At 48.2% G+C, this 13860-nt stretch overlaps 1 protein-coding gene across 1 annotated transcript in view; it reads right to left on the bottom strand.

Moving 5' to 3' along the window:
* Positions 1-1065: 1065 nt before the first annotated feature.
* aldh1a3 (aldehyde dehydrogenase 1 family, member A3) overlaps positions 1066-13860 on the bottom strand; it is a 164115-nt gene continuing 151320 nt past the window's right edge. The window contains exons 12-13 of the mRNA XM_038813505.1: positions 11860-11934; positions 1066-4156 (exon numbers count right to left, since the gene is read on the bottom strand). Coding sequence (XP_038669433.1) covers positions 4084-4156; positions 11860-11934 — 148 coding nt within the window. The 3' untranslated portion in view covers positions 1066-4083. The remainder of the gene's footprint in view (positions 4157-11859; positions 11935-13860) is intronic.

Here is a 13860-nt window from a genome sequence, read left to right as displayed (position 1 = left end):
GGGAGTATGGAGTGAGGCACTGCGAAGGGTAAATGGGACCTCCTCTTGTTGTAGCCATCTAAAATGGACACCAGTACACAAAATGGAGAACTGCAAAGACTGCAGGGAAAAACGGACATAGTCCAGGACAAACAGCTTGCAGAAGCTTTCAACAGTGAGACACTCGTAAAAACCGGTTTCCCCACAGCTGCAGAGTCCAGGCAGCGATGTTAATGGGAAAACGATCTGCATACTAATGAGGTGATACCGGGACAGTCCCAGATACAATAGATACATTTAAGTATCGATTGATACTTTTCTATAGCTACCCAGCCAGAGAAACCAGAACAATGAGCCCTAGGAACCGCCCCAGCCATCGAGAAACAACCCCAGGATAGGGGGGTTCGAATCATATCGATTGGGAAAGACCCAATCGATCCCCAGCAGGTGAGAGAGCCCGCCCCAAGGGGCACGGACCTCTAGGGACCTATAAAAAGAAGGTCCTGCCCATGGTTCTGCCTGTTGCATCCTGACTCCGGCCTAGGCTGTTGCATCCTGACTCCGGCCTCCGACTCCAGCCTCCAGATCCTGTCTTTCATCACCGGCCGTTGAGCAACAGCCATCTATCAGTAAGTGCCAAAACAACGATCGCTACGTGACCCAGGCATTGCTTGTACTCTTGCCGACTATTAGCGAACAGAAGTTGCAGACCAGAAAGGAACAAAGGCCTTGTCCCCTGACCTTGCTTGTTCCTACTTAGATAAGTATTAGTCTTTTAGCGTGTGCATGAGTATTTATTATAATTGCTATAATAAACTCTAATTGTTTTGGACTTACTAATCGGTGTATGACTTTATTGCTTTGAACTTGACCTTAGCACTTGTGACGGTGTCTCTTACGGCACCTGGCGACTCCAGAGCATAGAAATAAGAAACAGAGCCAAACGAGTGTTAAGCACACTGCCTCTATTGGAGGAGTGTTAAACACACTAACTTAGAACGACCAACATTGTCCAAGGATGAGCCTGGTACAGTTTAAGGTGGTGCACAGGGTGAAAAAGGAGAAAAATATGTCCAGGCTGCATAGTTGATTGTTGGGAAGAATGTTTCCCGGGGTGTTTATTTGCTGTAACCTGCTTTAATACATGTTTGTAATGAAATACATTAAAAAAAAATTAGCCCCCCTGCACATACCAAACTTTAATACAGAACAGTAGAGGAAAATAACACCCAACCCACCCCACACACATCTCCAACAGCACAATTTATAAACTCCAACTTCGCCCAGCAAAAACATCCAACAACAAAGCCCCATAACAACCCCATACCCTCCTGCACAGTATGAAAATCCCACATTAAATACAGATTCAAATGAACTTTACAGTGAACAAATATCTAACTTGAGCACTTTAGTTCACTCCCAGCTCATGCTTCTTGGCAAACGTATTCGCATCCACCGATACATCAAAGTAGTGATCTCTGTCCTTGAAGGTCACCTGAAGACGAGCCGGGTACACCACGTCAAATCTCTCATTGCACGATTCCTAAATGTTGAGGTCCGGAGCGATTCTCCAGTTAGCCTACTTTGGCCTTCAACGTTTTACGCTCTTCAGCCAGAAATTCCACCTCTACCTCCAGGGAGACAATTTGATCACTATGATCTGAGAGTACCACCTCCACCTTCTGTATCACCTCACTTTGCTCCTCTATCCGTTGGCCTGTCTTCTCAAAGCCCCCAAATAGGGGACAAAGCCCCCCTCCATTGCCTTGTCTTGATCCTCAACGACCAGCTGCTGCTGTTTCTTAAATTCCTCCACCAAGAAACTTGCCATTGTCTCAGTCGACCACGGTGTGGTCAGCGACACTGCAGTAGCTTCCGCCATGCTCCCCACTCCCTGCCCCACGGGCTCGAGGAACTTCTGAGTCTGACAACGATCCCTTTCCCGACTTCTCCCTTGTATTGTAATTGTTGGGCATTGCGTTTATGAGGGGATCCTATCCCATCAAACTAAACAAATTCCCCCCTACAATTGTCCATAAACTGAGCAAAAAGGGCCAAAATTAAAATGCCCTGGTGGGAACCATCGTGTGTGCAATTGCTCATCACATAACCGCTACTGGAAGTCATGCATGACATTTACTAGAAAAAATTGTGATGAATCTAAAAGTATTTTTTGTAACTAAAGCAAAATGATCAAGATGCTAACAATTGCTAACTTGAGACCTCCACACCCAAACTGATTCTATATGATGGCTAGTCATTAATGAGTTAAATTTAACATGTCTCACTCCAAGAGAGGGATGTGGGTAGTTTGAGATATATTTGCTTCTACATTATGTACATTATTTTACAAATTCACTGCCCTTGCAATGAACTTTGCCCAAAATAAATTTGGATCCTTGCTAACTGATTTCTCATTACCAATTTAAGAATACCATGGGATATTTTTCTCCATTAAGATCATTATATAAACACTGATTGACTGTCTGTCTATTGAATGGTTATTCTTGGATAGACAGTTTGAATCCAGCTAACACAATTCCATTGAGTGAAGCCTTTTGTTAAAAATGTGAATTTATAAAGGTTGTTCAGTAAATACTTGCGAAATTCTTAACCATGCCGATAAATTAACCCATCTACCAATAACCAGCATCCCACATCCTTGAACCAGCAAATAACCAGCAACCCACATCCTTAAACCAGCCAAAAAGAAGCATACTTCACCCGTAAACCAGCCAATAACCAACATCCCACACCTTTAAACCAGTCAACGGCCAGAATCCCCCACCCATTAACCAGCCAATAACTAACATCCCTCACCTCTAAACAGTCCATAATCAGCATCCCACACCTTTAAATCAGCCAATAACTAACATCCCTCACCCGTAAACCAGCCCATAAACAGCATCCCATACCCTTAAGCCAGCAAATAACCAAGGTTCCCATACCAGCCTTCCCGGACAGGCGCCGGAATGTGGCGACTAGGGGCTTTTCACAGTAACTTCATTGAAGCCTACTCGTGACAATAAGCAATTTTAATTTTTTCATTTCAAGGTCCCTCACTCTTAAACCAGCCAATAACCAGAATCCCTCACCCTTTATCAAGCCAATAACCAAATCCCACACTCTTAAACCAGCCCACAACCAGTATCCCACACTCCTAAACCAGCCAATGACCAGCAGCCCTCACCTTAAACCAGCAAATAATCAACATTCACCTTAAATGAGCCAATAACCAGATCCGCATCCTTAAACCACCGAATAACCTGTTTCCCACACTTGCAAATCAGTCAATAACCTGTATCTTCCACCCTTAAACCAGCCAATAACCAGCATCCCGCACCCAAAAACCAGTCACTAATCAACATCCCACAGCCTTAAAGAAGCCAATAAGCAGTGTCCCACACCCAAAAACCAGTCAATAACTAGCAGCATCACCCTTAAACCAGTCAATAACCAGCAGCCCACAGCCTTAAACCAGTCAATAACCAGCAGCCCACAGCCTTAAACCAGTCAATAACCAGTATCCCGCACCTGTAAACCAGTCAATAACCAGTATCCCGCACCTGTAAACAAGTCAATAACCAGCATCCCTCACTCTTAAACCAGTCAATAACTAGTATCCCTCACCCTGAAACCAGTCAATAACCAGCATCCCTCACCCTTAAACCAGTCAATAACTAGTATCCCTCACCCTGAAACCAGTCAATAACTAGTATCCCTCACCCTGAAACCAGTCAATAACTAGTATCCCTCACCCTGAAACCAGTCAATAACCAGAATCCCTCACCCTTAAACCAGTCAATAACTAGTATCCCTCACCCTGAAACCAGTCAATAACCAGGATCCCGCAAAGTAAAAAAAAGGGGAGACTCCAGCAGTTATTATTATACAATGTTGTATATTAGATCAAATCTACAAATTCTAAGTTACAATGAATACAAAATATTTCCTTTTGTGCAAAGTCAGAAATTATTTCTTAAGAGTTTAACAAACTTTGTCAAGTTATAAAACTTGTTTTTGTCTGTGAGTGTCTTTGTCTTTATGATGGAGCTTTTCTGCAAACCTCCTTTTCTGCCATTTCACGCTCTATTTGTCATCAGTTTAATGGTTATTCTGTGAGATTTTGATAGTGACGGTTTTCACTTCCGTGTATTCTGTTAGTCCATATTCACCCCTGTGAGACACAACACAACACAAGTCAGTGTGAATCATTGATTCATTAATATATTCCACTCGGAATTTCAATTAAAGAGTATCACCTATAGACTGCACCCTTCGGACATTTGCAAGCACGTTACCTGCAAATCTCACGTCCTCGCCATCGCCATGTGCTATGGGATGGATCTCCATTATCGTTATTCCCATGTACACAAATGTGCTGAGACTTTCACTGGTTTGATGTGAGTGGGGCAGACTCATTTATGTCAGACTGAACCACTTCCCCATTTCCATCCCGCACCCCTCCTCCAACCTGACCCCCACTTACAGCAGGTCCCAAATGATTAGAAAGGCAGAAAGAAGCAACCATTTTTTCTTGCCCTCACAGTAATGAATCACTTTGCTGAACGCCTCTGAAATCCTCTGAACTGTGCTGAAACCGGCCGCTACACTGGAAAACCAAGACTAGCGACCCGGTTCTCCCAAACAATTTCTAAGTTAATTTGTGGTGGGTGATGCACTATCAATTACCACAGCTGCAGGCGATCAGGCTTGATGCGGAGATCCATCGTTTTAAAAATCTTGCTCAATAAATTGATGCACTGTCAATTACCACAAAGACGAGAATAGTGGAACAATCGAGGCCTTATTGAGTAAGATGTTGTGCTTCCTGTAGCTGGAACCAGAATGGCTGCAGCACCGGCGAGCACACACATTTATACGCCGCCTACTAGGCGGAGCCAGCAGGCAGGGATTTACCCATGTACCTCTAATATACAGGCAGTGCCGTAATACATATAATATGCCACTAGTGGTGACTACCACAGTGGGTTTTTCAGGGAGTTTTCCACCAGCTCTACAGGTGAGTTCACCACTGTATTCAATGACACATAGTCACTTTTTTGGGCCCTGGGGGGTTTCCCACCAGTTTAGCCCACACTTAGAATTGTTTTTTAGCACTGAGGAGCTGAACTCAGTGATCAGGCCACCATTTTGAAAGGATGCCCGATCTGTAAGTGAGCTTGTGGGTCCCCCACACACCCCACCCATGGGCAATGTCACCCCCCCAACCTCCCCCCCCCCCACCCACACACACATATGGACCCTACCCCACACCTCCCAAGTGAGGATAGCCCGCTATGGGGCCACTGGGGGGGTCTTCCCTCTTTAATAATAATAATAATAATAATCTTTATTGTCACAAATAGGCTTAACTATCACTGCAATGAAGTTACTGTGAAAAGCCCCTAGTCGTCACATTCCTGTCGCGCCTGTTCGGGTACACAGAGGGAGAATTCAAAATGTCCAAATTACCTAACAAGCATGTCTTTCGGGACCAGTGGGAGGAAACCAGAGCACCGGGAGGAAACCCACGCAGACACAGGGAGAACGTGCCGATTCCGCACAGACAGTGACCCAAGCCGAGAATCGAAGCCGGGTCCCGGCGCAGTTAAGCGACAGTGCTAACCACTCTGCTGCCATGCCGCCCTTCAGGCACCCCCAAGTCTCCTTACAGCACCCCCTTCCTTCTGGGACCCTCACCTATCACCCCCAACCTCCCAGAGGCCCCTATTTACCTGCCCTGCATTCTCCCACCCTTTAAACCCCCCTCCAACTTCATTTTATGGGCATGGCCCCCCTTGCCCCCTGACCCTTGGCAGTGCCACTTGGGCATCCTTGCACTGTCACTCTGGCACCCAGGCAGTGCTCCTGCTAGCTTGGCAGTGTCATCTGGGACCCTTGGCAGTGGTATCGTGGCAGTGCCAAGGTGACAGCTGGGCAGTGCCAAGGTGCCTGTGTTCCAGGGGGAGGGCCAGAGAGCCACCCTGCACTAACCCAGACCACCCTCGGGTCTCCGGTAGCCCGGGAGAACCGCTGGGTGCCATACCCACCTGGTCCACATTTGTGTACCGCAACAAATCAGACACCTCATGAACGTCTTCTTGTTTTCCTCCGGAAGCCGTCCTCCGGATCCCCTCTCCCGACGTGGCTGGACGCCCCCGGACCCATCTTGCTCCGGAAGCATGTGCGGGTGCACAAGTCCGACTCGTTGGTGGAACAAGTCCAGTTACTCCACGCTAACCCGCAGTATGCGTACGTGGAGTACCCCGACGGTCGGCAGGACACGGTCTCCCTCAGGGACCTGGCACCCGCCAGCGTGCGGCCTTTCCCCCCTTCATCACAGACCCCCCCCCCCTGTTTTTTTCCCCCCCAGAGCCCCACCCAGGCCACCCCTTCCCCATCCATGGCGTCTCCACAGCCAGCTCGGGTGACGGAGACTGTTCAAGGACCATCGCTCCCGGACTCCAGGACGTCAGCGGAACCACCACCATCGGCTGAACCGACGTCACCTACTCCACTGCGGCGGTCTGCCAGGACGTCACGGGCCACGAAAAGACTGATCAAATCGATTTAAATTACAACAGCTCCATGGACTTTGTTGGGACTTTGTGTAATATTGCTAATTGTCTGGGTCAGTGGGAAGCCAAAAAATGTAATAAAAGAAAGAAGATAATTTTTTTTTTCTCTCTCCCTTCCCCGGCTGTTACTCATACCACCAGTTCTCTCTCTCTATCCCCCCCCCCACCCGCCCCCGGCTCTCGTTGATACCCCCCCCCCCCCCCCCGGCTTCTTTCTCCGCAAGGGGTGAATGTGGTGGTATGATTTGCATAGCTGTCTGCCATTGGTGCAGAACACCGGCTTACCATTGGCCCTGGTCGGTCATGTGCCTCTCGACCGATTGGTTGAGACCAGTCATGTGACGGCTCTCCGATTGGTCGAGAGGCTGAGTTAACCATGCCTCCATCCGAGGTATAAATAGTCAGAACGCCCGGCGGTCGTCCATTTACTGTAGTCGACCGCAGGGCTAAGTTCTAGCTTATTAAAGCCTAACTTTTGTACAGCAACTCGTCTCGCGTTCGATTGATGGCTCATCAGTGACCATCCGCAACTACTCTTCCTGCACTGGCGAGCTGAGCTCATCAGTACAGTGAATGATGCTAGTGCGGCCTTGGGGGGGGGGCGCTTCTTGGCGAGGCCAAAAAACCCAGCAAAGTGTTGCGAAGTAGCTGTGTCATTCCCGGTGCCTGCAGGCACCGAGAACCACCCCACTAAACGCACCCAAAACGGGCTCAGTTACGGTACCGTTAAATTGTGCCCTACAATATCAAGCTCCACCCATCTCTCTGCCAGGTGCCCGCCAGGTCACCTGGTGAAATTGGTTGCTCCAACCTTCCTTGCTCATCCCGTTCAGACTGGACATTACTGAGGCCAGTGTTCCAATCAGAACACTGACCTATCAGGAGCCATCACTGCGAAACACCAGCTTCGTGCTTCTGTGAAACAGCAGCCACAGGAAGCTGATGCAAGAGCTAATGTTTCCCAGTAACATCACCCTCAGTAATTACCAGGCTTCATTTTTAGTTTGCGAGAGTTATAAACATTCTCAAAATCCGATCTAGCCTGTGACTAAATGCACTGGTAGGGGCACACACACTGCCTTGTTCTGTAAAGCTGCAAGCACTGAGTTTAACTGTGAACACGTCCAGAATTATAGCAACAGGAAGCGGCCGATGGGCTTCCTGCTTTAAATACATTGAACCGCAGTCAAGGAAGGTCCACTACTGCAAAATAGCAGAACGAGGCGAGCAGCAAACAAACAATCTTCTTCCTCATCCCTGACTGATCAGCTGAGCAAAATCTGCCAACCAACCAATCCATTTCAAATAAAAGGTTCAATTTATGATTCTCTCAACTCGAACATGTTTCGCCCTCAGTTCATCCTGCTAACTGGGTGATAAGGGCCAGCAGGTGTCCTGGCCTCATCGATAAAGTCAGCTCTCTCAGCGGTATTTCTGGACTTCTCCTGGTTGCAGTCAAAACACTTCAAATGGGAAATCAAAATAGCGCAGCTGCTGGAAGACCGAATTAAAAACAGGAAATTCTGATGTACTCCTCAGATCAGCGGATAATTAACTTTAGAAATGAAAGGCACAGATGACGGTGGCTAGACTGAGTAGATTCTTTGAGGGGGTGGAGGATAGGTGTGGGTGGTGGGCGGGGGGATGGGGTGGGGGGGGGGGGGGGGCTGCGAATCATGTTCACCTGTTTTTTGGGCCTGCCCGAAGTTGCAGGGACTTTGGCGGGGGTTCGCTGACGTCAGAGATTCCGAGGGGGAAGGTGGTTCCGAGTCCAGAATTGGCAATGTTTGGAGTGTCGGTAGACCCGGGAGTCCAGGGGGTGAGAGAGGCCGACGTTCTGGCTTTTGCCTCTCTGGTAGCCTGGACACGGATCCTGTTGGGGTGGAGGGACTCTGAGCCTCCAAAACCGAGGGTGTGGGTGAGAGACACGTCGCAGATTTCCTCAGGTTGGAGAATATTAAATTTGCCTTAAGGGGGCCGATGGAAAGGTTCGCCCGGAGATGGAAACCATTCATTGACTTCTTCCAGGACAGTTAAGTCAGCAGGGATGAGAGGGGGGAGGGGTTTAGGGTTAACGACAAAAAGTGAAGGCAGAGAGGGTGTGGGGTGTGGTGAATGTGATTCACACTATATATAGTTGTCAATATCACTCCATGTATATATGTTCGTTATCTACCCATTGTAAGTGCAGTTGCACTATCTGACCACCAGGGGGAGTCACTCTGGGAGTACGCGAGAGTTTGTACTGGGCTCCTCCTTTGGCTCCACCCAGGACTCCTCCCCCTGGGACCGATGTATAAAGATCAGTGCCTTAGAGCCAGCCTGCCCGTTCACCTGAAGTTCAACGACGAATAGGCTGGCTCTATTGTAAATGTATTAAAGCCTCTGTTCAGATCCAACTACACGTGTTCGCTGAATTGATGGTTCCATCAATTTAATACACTTAAGAAGCTGCCGAAGTAAAGCATGGAATCCGCTCTAAAACCAGGACGTCTAGAACTCGATCCGCAGGATGCAGAGGTGAAAGAAACCTTCTGCCACTGGCTGAAATGTTTTAAGGCCTACCTGGCCGAAATCAGCACCGCTGAAACTACGGAGGAACAAAAGCTCAGCCTACTGCACGCGAGGGTAAGCCACAGAATTTCTACACAATTAAATCCAGCCGGTTCCTTCACCGCAGCGCTGGCGATTTTGGACAAAATGTATATTAGGCCCATGAACGAGGTCTTTGCCCGCCATGTGTTCACGACTCGCCGACAACGGGCTACTGAAACTTTAGCTGAATTTGCACGCGAGTTGAACAATCTCTCAAATGACTGCAATTACCAGGCCGTAACCGCGGCCGAACATAGGGAGCTTGCTGTGCGGGATGTTTTTGTAGCGGGCCTTCGATCTAGCTATGTACGCCAGAGACTATTAGAAAATGGGGCCCAGGGCTTAGAGACTACCGTAGAGGCTGCTATCACAATGGAAGTTTCCTTCCCCGCATGGGCCCCTGACCTGAGGACCCCCCAAGCCTGTGCCGCAAGGCCCCCCAGCTATCGCGCTGCCACAGCCGGTCCTACTGTCCCAGTCAACTACTCAAACTATCCAGCAGCTCCAGCTAATTACTCAGCTCCCCCAGCCAGCTATTCAGCTCCCCAAACCAGTTATTCAACTGCTCCAGCCTGCCACTATTCAGCTCCCCAAACCAGTTATTCAACTGCTCCAGCCTGCCACTATTCAGCTCCCCAAACCAGTTATTCAACTGCTCCAGCCTGCCACTTCTGTGGACAAAGACAGCACTCGCGGCGGCACTGCTCAGCCCGATCCGCGACCTGCAGCAGCTACGGGAAGAAAGGCCACTATGCTAGAGTGTGCCTCGGCAGAAGGGCCCCACCCTCAACACCCCAACAGTCCAAAAACATCACCCCCAGCACCAGCAGGCCCGCGGGGCCCGAAACACTGCGGCCTATGCTCAGGCTCCGCCCTCTCCCGCCACGTGCGATCCATGGGGGCCACCATCTTGGTAAACCTCCACCATGCGGTCGGCCACGTGCGATTCATGGGGGCCGCCATCTTGGACACCATCTTCATCACCACCCTCCACGTGCGATTCACAGGCCCTAGCTACATCGCCAGACTCAAACAGCTCATCGGAGGAGTACGACCTCCCCGGGCAGTCACCACATGGCCCGCAACTCAGTGCAGTGTTCCTGCATCAAGCTCGCCAGAACGCAGCGGCATCTACTCGACAGGACACCCGATCGGAAGAATTCGACTCCCCCGGGCACCCACCACGCGGCCCGCAACTCAACACGGTCACCCTCGACCAATCTCGCCCCAAACATCTGAGAAATTCGATGACGGAGGTCCAGATCAACGGGTACAACACGTCGTGCCTCTTCGACTCCGGGAGCACAGAGAGCTTCATACACCCAGAGCTGGTAAGACGCCGTTCCCTCCCTATTTATCCTGTCAACCAAACTATCGCCCTCGCTTCGGGCTCCCATTCCATCCAAATCCAAGGCCGCACTACAGCAACGCTAACGATTCGAGGCGCTAGCTATTCCAAATTTAAACTGTATGTCTTGCCCGACCTCTGCGCGCCACTCCTCTTAGGCTTGGATTTCCAATGTAATCTCAAGAGTCTCACCCTCAGCTTCGGCGGGCCCCTGCCCCTACTCACTATCTGCAGCCTCGCCACGCTGCGCATCGCCCCCCCCTCCTCTCTTCGCCAACCTCACCCTAGATTGCAAACCGGTAGCCACCCGCAGCAGGCGGTACAGCCTGCAGGATAGGGTATTTATCAGAACGGAGGTCCGAAGGCTGCTCAGTGAGGGGATCATAGAGGCCAGTAACAGTCCCTGGAGAGCTCAGGTGGTGGTCATCAAGACCAGGGAAAAATTCCGCATGGTCGTCAATTATAGCTAGATCATCAATCGCTTTACGCTCCTAGACACGTATCCCCTCCCCAGAATCGCAGACATGGTAAACCAGATCGCCCAATATCGGGTATTTTCCACGGGGGACATCACTGAGATTTTCCCATCACCAGGCAGGGTCCCTGCTGAGACTAAAGGGGGCTTGGTGCCAGGAAGCAGCTGGCTGGGTACTGGCGAGGGCGGGGGCTAGTGAGTAATTTCAGTTCCCCTCATCCCCCAACAGGAATTGCAGGAATTAGCAACTAGAGACAATCTTATGAGGAGTTTCCCTTCTAATGGGTGGCCCGTCGAGCCTCTGACCGGACTCACTCATAGTTTCATTCTCTCCTGATCCCACAAAGCAAATACCTCAATAGAAGATACCCAACTAAAGCAATGATGTCCTCTGCTAGTAGGGCTGCTGACCATCTGATTGGGTCGATAGCATTATGAACCCATCCACTGCCCTTGGATAGTGGATGCAGATCCCACTGGTTAGGAGTCCACCTCACAGAAGCTGGTGCTGGCTCAATCTGCCGGCTAGCACAAGGTTGGGACTTGGAAATGGCCCCAACAAGTGATCATATCACAAGTGGGTAGGATTGCACTCTGAACTCAGTTCCAATAAGATTCCTACAGCCTGAGCTGTACCTGTCGGATATCCATGCATTCTACCTATCCCAGGGCTTTGGAGTCCTGCACAATTACAGACCTTCATTTTGATTCATTCAAAAACAAAGAATAAATAGAGAGGAAACCTGTTCACCCCTCAATAGAATGATAGGGAGAGAAGATTATTCGATATATTCGAACACACACACACAGGGGAGAGAAACCAAATGGCTGGAACTACGTTACTGACATTCAGACAAAAATGTATCACGTAAAACTCTTACAGTTCTCTTCCATTTCCAGACATTTTGAAGCCCCCGAAAGGCGCCTGAGCATGAAGAGCATTATAGCAATTAATCCTGCAAAACAAAACAAAAATGATATTAAGCTTTTGTATCTCCCAATGTGGGAGCAGATTGTAGGTGAGGTCCAGTTCGCCATCTCCTGGTTGATGCACTGTAGTGCAGTATTTTACTTCCTCAAGCTGTGTATCAATGCCAGTCACCTGTGTGTTTGTTGTTCGGGTCTCAGGCCTGAGGAAAGAGACTGATGTCATAAGAAGCAGGAGTAGGCCATTCGGCCGATTGAGCCTGCTCCACCATTCAATGAGATCAGGGCTGATCAGATTACCACCTCAGCTTCACCTACTTGTCCGCATACCCCCTCCCCCCACCCATAAACCTTGGCACCTTTTTCAATCAAAAACCTGTCTCACTTATCCTTCAACATATTTAGTAACCCAGCCTCCACCACACTCTGGAGTAGGGTATTCCAAAGATTAAGGACCCTCAGGAGAGAAATCCCTCCTCGTCTCAGCCTGGGCGGCGTGGCGGGAATCGCCCGGCACTCCCACGATTCTCCCACCCGGCGTGGGGGTCGGAGAATCATGCCCGTGTTCCCTTTCACTAAACCATGTGAACTCTGCTGAATGGTATTACTATGATTTTCTAAATGTCCTGCTACTACATCCTTAATAGTGGGATTGCAGCATTTTCCCAAGAACAATTGTTAGATTAACTGGCCTACAGCATTTTGCTCTCTGTCTCTCTCCTTTCTTGAATAGTGGTGCTACATTTCCAGTTTTCCAATCCGTTGTGGTTTCTACTGTGGAGACAGACACAAAATATGTGTTCAACATGTCTGCCATTTCCGTGTTTCTCAGCATTAATTCCTCAGTCTCACCCTCAAACGAACTATTGCTTACTTTAGCTACTCCTTTTCTTGTTCTATACTTCTAGAAGCTTTCATTGTCTGTGTTTATATTTGGTGCTAGTTTTCATTCATACTCCAATTTCTCCCTCGTTATTTTTTAAATCATCCTCTGCTGGTTTTGAAAATGTTCCTAATTTTCTGGTTACCATTAAACTTTACAGCATTGTACATATTTAAATCAATATTATACCCTCCTTAACATTCCTAATTAACCATGGATAGTACATCCTTCATGTAGAGTTTGTGTTTATCAATTGAAGATATTTTTGTCGAGAGTTATGAAACAACTCCTTACATGTGTGCCACGGCCTCTGCTCTGAACTCTGTCTTATACCTTTGTAATTGTCTTTATTTAAGTTTCAGACTAGGTTCAGACCTACATTTATCACCCTCAAACTGAATGTGAAATTCCAGCATGTTAAGATCACTCTTACCTAGGGAATCCTTTACTATAAGATCATTAATTAATCCTGCCTCTTTACACTTTACCAGATCTAACATAGCCTGCTTCCTGGTTGATTCTGGACATATTTGTTCCAGAGAATTGTTCCAAATGCACTATTTTAATCCTTCAGGCTACCTTTGCCAATTTTATTTTGCCCAATCTATATGCAACTATTTCAGTCCCTTTCTTACAAGCCCCCATTACGACTTGCATACTGCATCATACCATTTAGCTATTGTTAGGGAGCTTATAAACCACTCCCATCAGTGATTTCTGCCCTATACTATTTCTTATTTCTACCTAAACTGATCCTACATTTTGAACCTTGAACCAAGCCAATTTCTCACGATCTCATACTTTATTAACAGAGTTAACCCATCACCTCCTTTTCCTTTCTTCCTGTCTTTCCAAAATGTCAAATACCCTTGACTATTTGGATCCCAGTGGTGGTCACTTTGCAACCAAGTCTCTGTAATGATCATCATATCACACTCATTTATTTATATTTGTGCTATCAATTCAACAAGTCTTGTAATGAGTGCTATCTGCATTCAGAGATTGCCATTAAATTTTGTTTTTAAAAAAAAAACATTGTTCCCTTGGGCCTTATCTGCTGCCATGTTTAGAT

The sequence above is a fragment of the Scyliorhinus canicula genome, chromosome 12, assembly GCF_902713615.1.
Source record: "Scyliorhinus canicula chromosome 12, sScyCan1.1, whole genome shotgun sequence".
Taxonomy (NCBI): domain Eukaryota; kingdom Metazoa; phylum Chordata; class Chondrichthyes; order Carcharhiniformes; family Scyliorhinidae; genus Scyliorhinus; species Scyliorhinus canicula.
Note: the sequence above shows the minus strand (reverse complement) of the source record. Positions and strands in the feature narration are given on the sequence as shown.